The sequence below is a fragment of the Vanessa atalanta genome, chromosome 13 (assembly GCF_905147765.1).
Source record: "Vanessa atalanta chromosome 13, ilVanAtal1.2, whole genome shotgun sequence".
NCBI lineage: Eukaryota > Metazoa > Arthropoda > Insecta > Lepidoptera > Nymphalidae > Vanessa > Vanessa atalanta.
In genome coordinates, this window is record NC_061883.1 from 10,083,398 (window position 1) to 10,100,804 (window position 17,407).

The 17,407-nt window shown below is 32.2% G+C and overlaps 1 protein-coding gene across 3 annotated transcripts; it reads right to left on the reverse strand.

Moving 5' to 3' along the window:
• Positions 1–2,808: 2,808 nt before the first annotated feature.
• On the reverse strand, positions 2,809–16,142 carry LOC125068283. 3 transcript variants are annotated; one of them, XM_047677387.1, is made up of 11 exons: positions 15,926–16,142; positions 15,726–15,837; positions 15,352–15,483; positions 14,690–14,748; positions 11,817–11,973; positions 11,109–11,277; positions 10,093–10,275; positions 8,534–8,681; positions 7,383–8,237; positions 6,597–6,687; positions 2,809–5,825 (listed from the first exon to the last, which is right to left on the reverse strand). In XM_047677387.1, the coding sequence occupies exons 1-11, from the start codon at positions 15,954–15,956 to the stop codon at positions 5,639–5,641; spliced, it is 2,124 nt and encodes a 707-aa protein (XP_047533343.1). In that variant the 5' UTR covers positions 15,957–16,142; the 3' UTR covers positions 2,809–5,638. The 3 variants fall into 3 exon arrangements, with proteins under 3 accessions (XP_047533343.1, XP_047533342.1, XP_047533344.1); XM_047677386.1 differs by having other exon boundaries at positions 7,335–8,237; XM_047677388.1 differs by having other exon boundaries at positions 5,754–5,975; positions 7,335–8,237.
• Positions 16,143–17,407: the final 1,265 nt, after the last annotated feature.

A 17,407-nucleotide genomic window follows, 5' to 3' on the forward strand; every position in this document is an offset into this window, starting at 1 on the left:
CTATAATTAACTGGAAATAGCTACAGGTAAACTTACTAAACACCCAGTTTTGATAAATAATCAAGAAACCCAAATAAATTAGCAATAGATGTTTATATTAAAAAGTCACAGACTTATATAGGCATAGTAATTTTATTTATAAAATTTACAATAATATATCGTTGATAAACAAGCGTAAACAAGTAGAACAAAGTCTATATATTATGCCATTTGATTGCTGACAAATAGAAGCGTCCGACGACTATTCAGTAGTGTTTGTAAAAAAACATAGGTATTTGAATAAAGTAGGTATTGTTTTATTAAAATGTTACCGAGTTTAAAAATATAGTTGTTATATATTTATTTATAATTATAAAGATATTATATTATAAGGCGTACATACATTTCATTGAATATCTACGATCATCCATCATAACGATGAACAATCGGAATTCTTAACCTCGCCACTAATCCTTATTGTTAATTCGGCGCTAACTGGGGTTCGTCTTGTGTCTGTACAACATTTTAAAATAAAAAATCAACAGCCCGTAAATATCTCGCAACTGGTCAAATGACTCCCTTTTTATAATTTAAATAAGTTTCGCATTTGTGGGCAAACTTCATCACATGAATCCTTGAATTTTTTTTCACCGCCGAGGCTTAAGCCTGACCGAATAATGATTGATTTGAAACCGCGATCATTTAAGTATGATCTGTGAGTCTATTACGGTTAGAGCATGGCAACTGTTGCTATCAAATATTTGTTGCGGATTGATATCAAATCAAATCAAATTAAAAAAATATAAATCAGTATTACGGACCTATGCAGTAGCAAAATACTCCATAATAATGATTTATCGTCTGCAACATTTATCAATCCGCAACAAATATTTGATAGCAACAGTTGCTATGCTATAAACGAATAGTCCCACTGAAATCATTGCTATTACCTAGTGTATTCTGTACGGTAATAATAAATTAATGTTCTATTCAATTTTGTAACAGTATTTATTTTGATGTGATACTGTAAGAAGTCACTTGGTATTTCATTCGTGAAATGTCAACTAAATTATATGATGTTTTGGTACGTGTAACCTTGTATAGGTTACACGTAACTTTTATAATTATTATAAAGTCACTGTAGCTTTTCAATCATATTCAGACATTTCACGATCGTGTTTTGGTAAGATTCTGGAATTTCTTGTTACAGAGTTTGGTTCTGTAGTTCATACAATGGAACAATTCTACTGAAACAATTGTCACTTTATCTCTATCGAATGAGAACGTAATCGTTGCCGTGTTGCTATTCTTTCATTCAGTTATACTTTATTGACGTAAGAATTTCGCACGTAACATTGGCGAAATAATCTGTGCTCTCGGTACAAATAAAGGCCAAAATTTTATTAAATAAAGACATAAGAATTGACATTACGTTTGACATAACGGTATATTGTAACCAGTGTTGCAGAACTATCGATAGTTTGAATATCGATAGTTGACCTCGAAAACTATTCAGGATATCGATAGTATTGTTTTGATCTATACTATCGATAGTATCTATAGCTCTCCGTGACCAATACTATTGATAACGGCGATATTATCGATAGTGTCGCTAGCTATCCGTAAGCAATACTATTGATAACAGGCATACTATCGGTGCTATCGATACTATCGATCGTTTTAGACTATCGACAGTCATTGAATAAATTTTGAGAAAAGGATAATTACGATGAGACCAATACTATTGATAACGGCCTTACTATCGATACTATCGCTAGCTATCTATGAGCAATAAGTACAATAATAAATCGATAGTACAAAACCATTGATAATTTAGGTTAAAAGTAATGGTTTTTGCAATACTATCGATAATATCAACAGTATTGCTCATGAGGAGTTATCGATACTATTCGAAACTATCGCTTACACTTAACTATCAATAGACTATAGATTGTCTATCGATATTCAACACTAATTGTAACATCTTATCGATTTGGTTTCTATCATTTAGATCTTTTAGATGTCTTTATAGAATAAGCGTAGTTGGTACGGAATGAGATGTATCGTTGCCGTTATCAATAAGGATATTTTTAGTTGTTTAGGTAAGATTGCGTCCTGTCCTACCTCTTTCCTAGTAGCGCTAATCTTATCTTAGATATTATTCTTACAATAACCTTCCAAAAAATTTATTTCCAACATTTCAATTTAATATTTGACTAAATTATTTCACTTTAATAATTGATTGAATTCAAGCTATCCATTCATAATATTCTAAACCACGAAAGGAAAGTAACGATCATTTTTTTTTCTATATGCTACGAAAAATACTGAATACCTTCTTAATTTTAGTGGTTTAAAAATGTTGAATCCTCAAATCCTCCCAAACAAAAATATTAATATTGCAGTATTCTAATTTGAAGGTACTTTCATAATAAATAAATTAAACAGCATTCACGGGTTTGAAAAAAAAACTTATTTCAATGAAGTGTGTGTGTGTTGTAGAGTTGATACCAAAAAAACGAGAATTTTCAAATAAATAAATCGTCAATATATATTAATGGTGTAATTTCGTTGTAACTTTTTAAAGCGGGAAATAAATAACACAATTTATAATTCTAAATGTATTGACTTTTATTAAAGAATCCAACACTAGAATATAAATGCCTTTTAGTAAATGCAAAATTACTTAAATACGTGGTCTTATTTATTTCCGATATTTTTATCAAATTACATTTATTGTAAACATTTTAGTAATTTTATATACTAATTAAAAATATTATTCCACAAAATTGTATTAAATACTATAATACAATGAATTACAAGTGAACCAAATATATTTTTTCAACATTCATAGATATAAGAACTCGTATTAACTAACATAAATTGCTTTAAAAAAAAAAGATAAAATTAGTTTTTGGTGGAATATACATTAAAATTTATGACTTATGCTAATTTTTACATTAGTTAACAACAATGCACACTTCACCATCCTATCCTACTTTAAACTGGCACTATTTATCACAGGATTAATTTTAATGTCATTAGGCAAACATGTGATTATACAGTCATATATTTCTCAGTTGATATAAATTTTTTATGCTTAATTTTATCTGTTTGACAATCAAATATTACGCAACAATTAATAGTTTAATATCATTCATGTTCAATCCACTCCTGTTATCCTTAGTGATCTTTTGAAGAGAAAATGGTATTTAATAACATTCTTTAGTAAAGTAGAATAAAAACAAAAACAGCAATAGTGAGATTAGCCAAAATTTTTCGTATCAAATTGAATGATTTTTGGATGCTCTATATTAGATTTACTGCATATTTATTAAATACTAAAAAAACATTGTCCTGCAAACAAGGCAAACATTGTCCTGCATGTATATTTAACTAATGGTCATTGCGATGTGTTTTACGATACAGATGTGTGTACTACAGCGCCATCTAGCGGCGAAATATAAACTATAAATACATAAATTTTTTAGGTGCCAACTGTCATTGTGATAAGTCAAACAGTGTCGAAGTATACTAATCTCAAACATATATATACTATCATTTTTCGTACATAAAATAGCTGCCCGACTTCGTCCGGGTGATATTTCACCAGGAGAGTTCTATTAACTTCCAAATCACGGCGCCACCTACCGGTTTCAATTTAAACCATCTAGAGACACACTCAAAAATTTGCACTAAAATTCCATCTGTTTAGGAGGAGTTCGGTTACATACAAACATATAGTAGATTGGTGAATATATGACACATATAATGTACGAAAACTGTTTAGGCACTGGAGACTGAATATGTTAAATTAAAATGTTATTTTATCCAAACAATAAAAGTAATAAAATTATAAAACAGTATTAAGAAACTGGGAAGACATGTTATATTAATAGAAAATGTTAATATTTAACAAATAATAGATATCATCATTTAAATGCTAATATTAAAAAATATATTATAATATTAATGAAAAGTTATTTTGCATGTTCATTACATTAGGCAAGTAAAGACAATATTACAGATTATAATCTTGTGATGTAAATAAACAATGTACTAACAATGTCAATAAATATTATAATCGTACACCGTAACAGACTAACAGACAGACAACAGATACATTATGCATAGGATGATATGTACATTTATATGAAGTATTAAAATGTTTTTATTAGAAATTAAATACAAATTGTTAAAAAGGATAATTCTTTTCAGTAGACACAAAAAATCAAAACGATAAATGAAGTGTGTTAGAAAGAATCATTCAGAAATGAACTAAATTATACGATTTGGAATAGTAAAATGATTCCATAGTTATTAAAGCCACGGTTACACTAGGGAACAATGAGAGCAACTTGCTATGGGACCTGCAACTACGTGGAATTCCCCGAGATGACTGTATGCTACACTAGTCAGTATATAAAAAAAAATGTCGTTCGAGGATATTTTGGCGATTAGTACTGTGTACATAATTATTTCAGGAGTGATGGAACGTACGCAATTTTGAAACATAGAAGCACGTTGCGTACACGATCACTCTCGGTAAGAATTAACGGGACAATGACGCGGGACACAAGCGCTCGCATTCGGAGCGGAAGCAAGCAACATGTTTTGCGTCACGTAAAATGTTGCAGGATATTGTTCAAAGTTGCAGTATCATGTTGCGGGACAAAATTTTCCCTAGTATATTCGACACTTTATTGAGATAGTAATAACCTTTGAATCAAATAAGAGCGACAAGTGTGAGAGAGACAAAGCTATGTTTCGGCTACTGGTTGTTGGAGTTATTCTCATTACAGGTCGATATAAGAAAATGGGCTACAAAGCTTTGTCTCTTTCTAAAGATTGGTCTATATTTTGGAGTTGTTGCTCCATATCTCTTTGGATGATCCAAATATATTTCCTGTCAAAATACTGTCAAGTTTATAGCAATCATTATAAATTAGTTTGTATTTATCAAGAAAAATTATATAATATTTATTATTAGTGTATATTGTCATGAACATTTAGACAATATTTTTTATAATATAGAACATTAAAAAGTATTTCAGATAATATTGTTTTAAATATTAAAAAAATCTGTGTATATATTTTGATTTTGGTATGGGTATTTCTACTAGCATTTATTTTACTTGCAATGTTTATTAGTTTGTTTAGGTCAAATTCAGAACCACTTCTTCTTATTCTATGGCGTTAAAATTTTACATTTTTGTTCAGTTTCGATGACAATACATACAATAGCATAGACACCGAAATTTTTATATACAATTTTGTTTCTAAAAAACTTTTTACTATCCATTTATCGATATCAATCGAATCGCTGACCTCGAAGCAAAGCGAAGCAGAGGCGTGGTTTAGCGGCTCTACAATACGTGAGTCGATAGTTGAGCACCGATTTATCTCTGTCTACCATTGGTTATTTGTCATTTAAAGGAAGAAGACAACGTACTGCGTAACTTTACAACCCACATACGACTTTTATAGGGGATATTTCAATAAGTATCAAACTAATTACAATAAAGTTTATGATGCTCAATATTATTTCAGCACGTATTTTAAACGAAAGTGGCATTCACAGTCGTATACTACAACGATCGACAGACGCGACGAGAACACGAGGGCGGCCGACGCGAGCGCTTGAAGCTAAGCACGTCCGCTACATGGGCACGTCGGCCACGTACTCCACGGACAGCAGCAGGTCGAGCAGGTCGTGCGGCTGCAGCCAGCGCCACGGCAGCGGCTCGCGGCACGCGCGGCGCGCGCGCGACACGCCGCACAGCGCGCACAGCGCGCACACGAAGCACAGCGCCGCCAGCAGCTGGAACGCGCACCTCAGCGGCTCCCTGCCGCGCCCGGTGGGTTAGCGCACTGCCTTACGTTGAGTTGCGTGCGATGCCGCGGGGTCGTCACATTTACTTATTCTTTGTTATACCTAGTCTGTCCCGTATTCGTTTATCGCTAGTCAATGTATGTTGGGTACCGGTACCGGGAATCTAATGTGTGTTTTTATATTATAGATTAAAATATAAAATATCTAAAAAATAGTAAAATCAACTAAATGGCACGATCAGCTCGTTTGGTAAATTTAGATTTTTACACCCCTGAACGGCACGTCTCAAGCGAGTTTTTGTCAGCTTGACCACACGGTTGACCTGTCTAGACGCGTCCGATGTCAAACAGGTATTTATTCTTTACTCTGTGGTATTAGTGACTTGTTACATTTGACTGAAGCAATATTCTAAGGTCGGCCTTATTATATATTATATATTTTGTTATACCGGCTAGATCTTATATTACGTGAGAATTAATATACTAAAACTTTTTTAAGCCCAATATAAGTAAAATTTAAAACTCTAATGCGAATATAAATAAAATTAAAAAGTCTAATGTGATGCAACATTTCTTAACAAGTTAAAGTTCTCAAGCAAAACTGATTTGTAGCAATTGCAATTGCTCTAACCTTATTATATTGTCCAAAATGGTCAATTTTTTATATGTTTCTCCATAAAAAAAAATATTATTGATAACTACTAGATTTTTTCTTTGGCTGTACCAAATGCGACAATATGGAGATCCTGATTTTTTTAAATAATTTAATATGTGTTGAGACATACCAAAAATATCTCCCGAGACCGCGATGTGGAATGACCCGTGATGTACAGTCGGTGCAAGGTATATCAGCCTGGGTGGACACGGAGGATTGCTCTGTAATAAAACAAATATTTTTATTATCATTCACTAAATAATTATAAACGTTTTGTTTATGTTAAATATTGTGTTTAATTGTTAGAACTATATAAAACGATCACAACTACTAACTGACCTGGAGGTAGTGACAAAAAATTCCTAGTCATATATACTAATATTATAAATGCGAAAGTAACTGTCTTTCTGTCTGTTGCTCTCTCTCATCTAAATCACTGAACCAAATTTAATGAAATTGTTTATGAAGCAAGCTTGAACTCCAAGGCAGCACAGGCTTCTTTTTTCTAATCTAACCACTGACGACCAATCCCTAAAACGCGAGCGAAGCTGCGGGCGACAACTTCAAGTGAGAAATCTTCTGACACAATCTCCAGATCCATATCTAAAACTAATCCTACTTTCTAACGAAACAAATACTAAACGCTAAAAATTTACGTATAAATAATATAATATTAAATATATTTCCATCACCAAATCTCAAAAACTACATCATTTAAAAATAAAAATAAATTTTCGTAACAAATACATTACAATATACACTACGATAAAACCCTAATTATTAAACAGTACAGTACATTTACAGTATATTTTTTTAACACCATTTCTACATTAAGTTGATATCTATTTTATACACGCTACAAAATTACCACTTTCAGTCTGAATTCCCATTGAGTTGTTCATCTTATCTCCCTGACCTGCGCGCGTGCCTTCTAGTGTATCGAGCTTGGCTCTTAGACTATCTACAACCGTCTTCAAATGCCGATTATCCTCATGCCCGTCGTCTACATATCGCTTCAGCCTGTTTAAATTAATTTCATATTTGTCGAATTCGATTTGCATTTCCTCTGCTGTATAGTGCGCGTGTTTCAATTCCCTTTCCAATTTAGTAATATATTTATTTAATCTGTCGCACTCAACGCACTTGTGACATTCAATGCAAACTGGATCGTTATTGTTATTAACATAAGGTTGAATTTCAATTGCATCCGTCTGTGTACCGAAATTCATCACCTCTATGTCTTTGAACACTTCTAATAATTGACAACTTGTGTTCGTCATTTTGTCTTGTGTCTCGATATTTTTATATTGTTTCTTATGTATATAGGCATAAGGTTCACTTAACGGAAAATCTATAGTTTGACAAGACGATGTATTGAATGAAACGTCATAATTTATTCGACATTTAATGTTATCATCGTTTGAACAAATATCGTCTTTATTATACGAATAACATTCTCTTTCATCAGTTTGCGTTGTACTATTCCTTAACGGTTTATAATCGTCATAAGTTTCACGTTTACAAATACAAATATCGTCCTTTTTATCTAGTGAATAAAGTTCATTTTCTGTTTGGGTAGCGGCTGTTATAAGGGAGTTGTCGTGTTCAGATTGCTTATCAGAGGGCTGGGTAGAGTTGAGATCTGTGAGATTATGTCTGGACATGTTACAGAAACTTAATCGTATTTCATCGAAGAGGGACATATTCGTAACCCGACCTTGGTCTTCTCTGAGAGCCTTTACAAACGATTCTTCATCCAGCAAACGGCCTTCTAGACAGTTACCGAGCGATTGCGTACAAAGCATTAGTATATAGTTAAGCGATATTAAGCTTTATTATACAATAATAAGGTTTGTTGAGTTGGGAATATATGGGAATGTTAAATAGCAGAAGTAATATAATAAATATTTGCTTTTAAGATTTATGTTGAATAGTAAGATATTTACCGGGTGATAAAAAAGGGGGATTATTTGTCATAATAATAAGCATCTTAATTTTTTTATTAAACGAAAACAATGACCGAGCGATATTTTAAAATAATAGATAAAGACATTAATCATTATTTACCTTGTGTAAATCTGCTATCAGCGCTAAGAGTGTCCAGCGCTGTTAACATCTGGTCCTCCGTGTAGCTGACGTCGATCGAGCGATCCAAGCGCAAGTGTGTTTGATTGGATTTATTCAGCAGATCTTTTAGTTCCATTTCGAGAAGATCCTGAAAATATTAATAAAGAATATTTTAAAAATACATATTTTCTGTTTAATATTTATATAAAAATATAAATATTAAACAGAATTAATTAATAAATTAATTATTTGTTTTATATAAAAAATGGAACACTATTTTGAATTTTGCATCTAAATATTTTTTATAAACAATTGTGCACATCTCTTGACGTATCTACCCCGACGGGGTTAAAAAAAAACAAGAAATACTTTGAATATAATTGTAAGACTCAGGCACAATCTAAAAACCGACAACTGTTTATCTGGCGAGAGTTAAGCTTGCCTGTTCCACGGGGACCCGTGCCTAAATGGTGTTACCGTGTCATTATAAAAAAAAAAATCAATGCAAATCTGTACGTAACTTTCAGAAATATACATAAAAATCATTGTAGTATTACAAAATCTATATTAAAAAATAGTATTTATATATTATTCTAACGTAAGACAAAGTGAAATATTACTAGTACTATTTATTTAATTCTATACGTTATTCGTAAAATTCAATGCCGTATCTAGATCGGGTTATATTATAAAATATTCACGCTTTGTACATCCATGTCATAAATTTGTTTCGACTCTACCCACAACTTTTTTTTAAGCCACATCTAGAGCAATCCCCCCGCAATTCATTTATTAATAAAGTAATTATATAATATAAGCAATGTATAGCAATCACGAATTGAAGAAGTTACAAAGCTTTTTTTTTTTTGAACAATGGCTTTTTATTTTAATTTGATTATTAGTTCCGGCGATTAAATCCTCTATACACACATTCTGTATACACACATACAACGAATTTCACCTCTTTATTAAATAAGTGTATATTATTGATACTTTTGTGTGTTCAGTTAAACTGTTATAAAATTTGTGTTCTTATTAAAGTAATGTAATTCGTATGAGATAAAGATTATTTAACCAGACATCTAATAATAACACCTGTTTTTAAATAATATTTCGTCCAGATAACTAGGCCAAGAAGTTAAAATATACTTGTGATTATCACAGCATGAGAATTACCAATTAGTATGTATCTAATTCTCTATATAAAATATATTATATATTTATTTTATTTCTTTACTGAAGACTCTCTAATATCTGTGTAATAATTAAATTATACATTTCCTAGAAAATTGCTTGTATTTCAAACTAATGAGATAAATATTACAATGCTAGGAATAAAAGTGAATAACTTTGACCTTGAATTGAGTTGACATAAGGGTTTTATCATTGCAGGAAATTACTGAATGAGTTTTTAAATAATAATAATTTAATTGAAATCTATTAAAATTTAATAATTATAATTTTAAAATGTAATGTGAGTAGTTTTTTGTTTGTTTGTTTGATTTAAGTTGAAAGTATGAAGTGTAAGTGGAATGATTTAAATATATATTACGACTAACTTTTTCTTTTATTATGTGTTGCATAAACTCATCCTGGTCCTGCAGACGAGCCGTTAGGTGAGCATGCTCCGTCCTTAGTGTTTCATTTTCTACTAATAGCGTGGACTGCCGAGACGCGTACATGTCGTTGATACGATGACATTCTTCTTTAGATTTAGATAACAATTCTTGGAGGGTCAGTTTCTATAAATAAAAAAAAATAAAAATTAGTTATCATATCATGCCACTAACGTTCCGTATACAATATACATAATAACTTACACATAATAATACACTAAATTCAACAATACATTATTTTTTTATCACAAATTCAGCTACTTAAATCAACGAAATTCATTTCGGAGTAATATTCAACGGGTACTTATACTTCAAACTTATATTTAAGTTTATTTAAAAATGTTAATGAGTAATTATAAAGAAAAACAAAAAATAACAGTCCCAAGCGAACGTCAAGTTTTACAGACATAACTTTGTCCACAAGGATGTCCTAATGGCATGGCCACACCAGCGGCAGATAGTATAGATTAATAGATATTTATTTTAATAGATTGTTTTGCATGTATTTATTATGAATAACATTATGAATTGTATTAAGTATGTAACGTATTTATTTATATTATATTATTTGATATAACTATAGTTTAGTTTTGTTTATCACTTTGTCACGGCTCGTCACAGCCACAAAGGGTACCATTGAAAATCAGTGTTGGGCTCTAACCCAACATAAAAGCTGAATGGTACACCTCTTCAGGACACATCACGGTTGCAGACATTATAAGATTAGATTGTGTTTGTCTATGTATATAAATTTGTTGCTTTTTTTTTGTTTTTATTTTCTTTGTAATTTTAATATAGTATAGTTCTTTTTTTGTTTTTTGTTATCTTATTGTCATTAGTTAATGTTTAATTATTATCTTTTTTGCATTTCTTATTCTTTTTGAATTTTATGTTTGTAATGTGTGTTTGTCCTGAATAAATGTTTTCTTATTCTTATTCTTATAGAGCGCGCGACTCGCCTCGGTCTCCAGCAGCGCGACCTGCTCGGTGAGCACGCGCGCGGCGCGGCGCGCGGCGTCCAGGTCGCGGCGCGCGTCGCCCAGCGCGCGCTCGGCGCCGCACAGCCGCTCGCACGCCTCCTCGTAGTCGCGCCGCACCGCGCCCAGCGCCGACGACTCGTCGCGTAGCCTTGTCGGTACATTCACCGTGGTTTTCAATTCAATTACATTATGATATCGAGGTCCTCGACTGGGAGAGTTCGGAAGTTCGAGGTGATTACACCTTGCCGATTGATCGTCGTTTACGTTCCCGCTGGATTGAGCGAGGCAATACTTTGAATCCATACTCTTTTTATGGCACAGTAAGCGAACAGACAAATAGGCCACCCATCCCGTAGACATTGGCACCGTAGAAGAAATTACCCATTCCTTACGTCTCCAATTCGCCACCCAATGTCCCAAGGAACTGAGATGTTATATCCCTGGTGCCTGTAGTAACACTGCCAGTGTTATTTACAACTAACCCTTCAAGCAGGAGTACAGTAATATTTAGTAATACTATTTGGCTAGATTGTATGAGTGAGTGGTATTTACTCAGTTCAATACAAAGTAATTTTTAGTTTGTAATCAAAAATAAATTAGGATGATTGACAATCACTACTTTTTAACTAGGTAGACATATTTCTAACAATGATAAAGGTTAGATGAATACATGGCTCTAGAACGTACATATTGAGGTGTGCCCTCAGCGTATCCCGCTCCGCGCTGAGCGCCGCCAGCGCCTCCTCGTGGTGGCGGTCCGAGTACTCGAGTTGCGTGCGCAGCTGGTGAGCCAGGTGGGACTTCTCGCGCAACTCGCATTGCAACTCTTCTAGCAATTGGAATCCTGATGACATAATATATGTATAAGCTCGGATTATTGGCGTGCATTACTATGAGTGACGCTCGTTTACAAGATATCTTAGTGTGCATAAGACAAAAAAATAAAATGATTATATATGTAATAATTAAATAATAATTTAACAGCTTGTAATGTCCCACTGGGCTAAAGCCTCCACCAGTCTAAATGCTACTGCAATACGGGTTAGTGGATAAACATATGGAAAATTTTCGTCTCGATGACTTCCTGCGCCGACAAGAAAATTTCGTAGGGCTTGTCTGAGTTTGGCCCCGCAATATTCGGTTAAGATTCTACCGACATATTTTAGCCAATGTTATTCAAACAGTCTCGCATTTAAACAGACATTTATTCGTTTCAAGAATAATTAGAAAAAATATCGTCGTGGTATAGGCCTTAACCCGGAAGTAATCTGTACTGATATTATAAATGCGAAAGTAACTCTGTATATTGTGCTTTCAGGGTTAAACTAGTGAATCGATTATGTTGAAATTTGATCCTAAGTTAGAACTGACAGACTACTTTTTTAACCTTTTGAGAGGTATTGTCAGGGGATAAAGGCAAGTTCTTGAAGAATTTTCGTCTTAAACTAAATTTTAAGTGTGTGTGTTTAAGCCGCAGGTTCAGATAGTTTTAAATAAACTCGTGCCTACTACTTTCAAACTGTTTTTATGGATTTCATTAAAATTAGCCATATGGATACTTATTTAGCCTTAGTTTACTTAGTACACAAACTTACTTTAACATTCTAAATATTAATGAATTTAATATGGATAAATTCGATTTAAAAATCATTGGACAACAGAATTTAGATACTCAAATATTAATATGATCAAAGACTTCGAACTAAATCATCAAACATCTCACCATTTTGTCCAACAGTTATTAAACTTCTCAAAAACCTCCAAAAAACACATTGAAAAAGTAACAAATTGTAAACAAACATTAAAAATACGATAAACGAAATAAAATTGTACAGAAATACGAACATTTTGCTGTGAAATTAAACAAAAACTAGAACAAGACTGCCTTTATCAGATACAGTTCAGATTAACATATTGTAGCAGAAATAAAAGCAAATATTTACACAGGCTTCGTGTGATAGAATGAGTGCAGAAATGTTTGTACAATTTTAGTTTTATTGAGTATAAAAATAATTTATCTCTTTTACACTTTAAGAGTTATGCTTGTATTATTTGTTCTATATTATTTAACGAGATTTTTTATTTTTTTTTATATTTATGACAATGGAATAATAATATTGTGTTTAATAGTATAATATATTGAATTGTAATTATATATATTATATAAATTCACGCTTGCAAAGCACAGCAACATATATAATTTCTACATAGTATAAATGTAAGTCGCTTCTCACCGTCTGTACGCTTAGATCTTTTGAACTATGCAACGGATTGCAATGCGGTTTTCATTAATAAACAAAGTAATTTAAGAGAAAGGTTTATATGATAATTCGAGAATTCCATCTTTCCTAGTCGGAAAAAAAAATATTCACGTATTTTGTTTAATCTAAAAGTTTCAGTTTCCATACATATATGGCCCTTCGTTCCGGACGACAATGTGGCTCCACCAGAATTCACGGAGCTTTGAGATGGATTGAGATGGAGCTTGAATGACTGAGCACCAGATCTACTGCGCCTAGTCCGGACCGGGTTCCTGGGTGTATTTTGCACACTTTTGTTGTTGAATGAGACGGAAAAAATTCTCGCTGTTCGTCTTACTCAGAACCTCAACGAGGTAAGATTGTGACTTGGAGTCACTGAGTAATGTACATTAAGCTTCAGGCTGACTCAGGTGCTTACGGGATATCGGTGCGTTGGTAAACCGGTCTAGCAGGGTTACCTGTACCCAAAGAATTTCCCTAAATATCCGGTCCGCATCATTTATTTTATTTCATTCATCTGATTTTCAAAGACTATTTACAAAGATGCTCCGATTAGTCGGCGACTATTCGACAAAGAGTGTAGACTAACTGGTTTCTTTTATTATATGTATTTCATGATAAAAAATATATAGGAGAAATTACTTTACTTTATAAGACTTGTTACATTCAATTGATAAAAAAAAAATACATAGACAAAACTTTTTACTCGACTAGACTAGTCTATTTTGTACAACCGACTAATCTCTAACTATTACATCTTACTTAGAAATTTATAAATAATTCAATTTTAATTTATTTTCTTTTCGACTGTACTTAAAAAAAATCAGACAATTTGCTCATTGTACATACTTCTTTATAGATGTTTCGATAGTTAAACGTTTTGATATAAAAGCAATCTGGGTACTTGAACATTTTCCTACTTAGACTTATTGATCAATTGTGCAATGCTGATACTAAATATACCACAGAATGTCTTACAACGTTGATAATTTTAGAGTCATTAGAAAATACAAACTGCTATGTCCCTGTGTTTCAATTTGTAATTTTAAAGATCTAAGCATACACAGGGACAGAAGTGATAAGCGACTTTTATTTATACTATGTAATAATAAGAGATTTAGGCCTATGGTTTTCTATCATATTTTTACATTTTTTTGTAATGTAAATAACATTATACCAATACATACTATAATTATACACCATATAACTATATGTATATACTAACGGGACGAAAGCCATAAGAATGACATCATCATTATCAATCATATATATTTTATTTGAAGTGTACTTAGTACTTACCATCTGTAGATATACCAGAATCTGAATCATGTGGGCCCTGTTCACTCTTCAGATTGAAACTGTGAAGATTAGAAAAAACATTGGTTATTTGATTTGTAAAGCAACAACAGTACTGATTGTGGTGTAGTATAAGCATATTATCAGGGAGTGTTTTCGACATGGAGCCAATTCTTTGACTGAAGACCAAACTGATCATTACTTATATGTATATATATATATATATTTATGATATAAGTTAGCAGACGAGCATATGGGCCACCTGACGGTAAGTATTTACCATGGCCCATAGACAATGGAGCTGTAAGAAATATTAACCTTGGGAACTAAGTTGTTATGTCCGTTGTGCCTTTAGTTACACTGGCTCACTCAACCTACAAACTAGAACACAACAATACTGAATACTGTTGTTTGGCAGTTGAATTTCTGATAAGTGGGTGGTACCTACCCAGAAGGGCTTGTACAAAGCTTTACCACCAAGCAAGTAAGTTAGATATTTCATATACCTTTAGTATTCTGCCAATTGTTTAACAATTAATGACATTAATTGTGATAAAAATTATTAATGAATAATATACTTTTCAAAGGAACTGAATATTTAATTTGAGCTTTAAAATACAAAGTTTTAAGTTATATAATATTTGTTGATAGCATTATATTATTACCTCTCGTCCAAGTCAACTTTGATTTTTTGGTTTTCGCTATACTTGTTCAGTGTTGATGCCAGCATTGAAACTGTTATCTCAGGATTGCTCTGATCCGGGTCCAATAGAGATCGGAGATAACTATACTCAGCCCTATGTAAAGAATTTAATTATTTTCTTTCACTCTATAAATTAATTAAATAATAAATAAATATAACATATAACATAATATGTATGTATAAATATAATATAGACATTATGAAGTTTTTATTTTTATTATAGTAAGTACGTATTTCTGGGTTTTAAATCAAATAAAATATTTTTTAAAATGTGGATATAAATATAGTATTACAGTAGTAAAATATAATTTTAAAAATAAATTAATAATTACTTACTTATTTGTTTTGACAAAAGGCGCGAATTTGTCAATTAAATCATCAACCCGTAAAGTATTAGTACTATTGGCACCGCAATAATGAAAGATCTGTAGGGCCGTGACGATATATTCTAAAAATGAAAATAAACCATGCAAGTCAGTAATGAGGAAGTATACCAACGCATAGTCACAATAATAAACATTTAAAATTACACTCACCGTCCGTGCTTCGATCACCGTCAAGACTCATTTTTTTGCCGAACTTCAGACTATAATATGTACAATAATATTAATTATTTTAATCTGGAAATTGTCACGTTTGTACGTTAGAAGTCAATTGTTTATTTTTCATTAGCCTGAATAAATTCGTTACGCTACAACGAAGTACAAAAATAGTTTTGTAATAAAAACGGTTTAACGTAAGTAGTGCTGTGCAAGCTAGTATGACAAGCAGGGTTGCCAACACCTATTCACCTAATTACCCAAAAATCAAAGCGAAATTCCCCAAATTCGGAGGAAAAAACCCAATTCCCCACAAATTCCTCACAAAGAAATAAAGGGAAAAAACATGCAGTTTTATGTTTTATTTGTTTTTATTAAGGCTTTTGCCATACCTTACAATTTAACATCTTTTTCGGTATAAATTTGAATACAACCTTGTTTTTTTATTGCGTCTACTAGTCATTAAGGAAACTATCGTGTCTGTGTGTAGTCTGTTTCAATTTAATGTTTTAATATTTTTTAAATAACTGAACTTCCTCTCGATTGGTGCATTAGCGAATGGAAGCACGGGTAAAATTAGGAATCAAATCTTGTTCTGCGGTGTTTTTTAAAGAAAATACTTTTCTCCAGTAGCATTCAGCATCGTTGTCCACATTAACACGTGCTCGATGAAATCCAGCATAGCGTGAGCTCGCCACTCATCTAAATTCTGGGCTGCTACGAATGTTTCCAGTATAATGCTAACTAATAATCGACTAAAATTTAAATTTTTGTACTAACAAAAGAACGGCTAAAGAATCAATTACCAGTCGTTTTGGTATAATATAAGTCTAAAATTCCCCTCGCTTTTTGCCGCATAGTGGCCATCCTCACACCAATCCCCGATCGACTTGCGATTCCCCGCAATTCTGGGAATTCCCCACACATTGGCATTGCTATTGACCTACTTTAGTGATCGACATCGATAAAATTAAGTGAGAGATTCAGCTACTTTCCTTCGTTTCAAGATTTAAATTATTATCATAAAATTACCGTCTTAGACCGATAAAATCATTTTTAATAACATTTTTCTAAAATATTTTTTTTATTTTGTTTAAAACAAAACTTTGAAAATTATGTTTAATGACAGTCGATAATTTTTCTAGGTAGTAGGACTAGTAGGTACTGCTTTTTACAAACAAAGCACCACAGATTATACCACTAATGAATTAAAATATAAGCTGCATTCATTTTATGAAGTTTAAACTGTATAATTGCGCATTTTTGAATTTAAAATACATTACACAAAACTGCACACCAAATACGTTGATATGATCATAAGTAAAGTTGTTTTAACGCAAATAATTACCTGGTAGAACACGTACCATTAAAAAAGATTCTAAATAGTAAAAAATATTATGCCGATTCAGGCAGGCAGGATATATTATCTTCATATATAATTGTATTTAACTAATATAACTTTTTATTTTAAATGTTGAA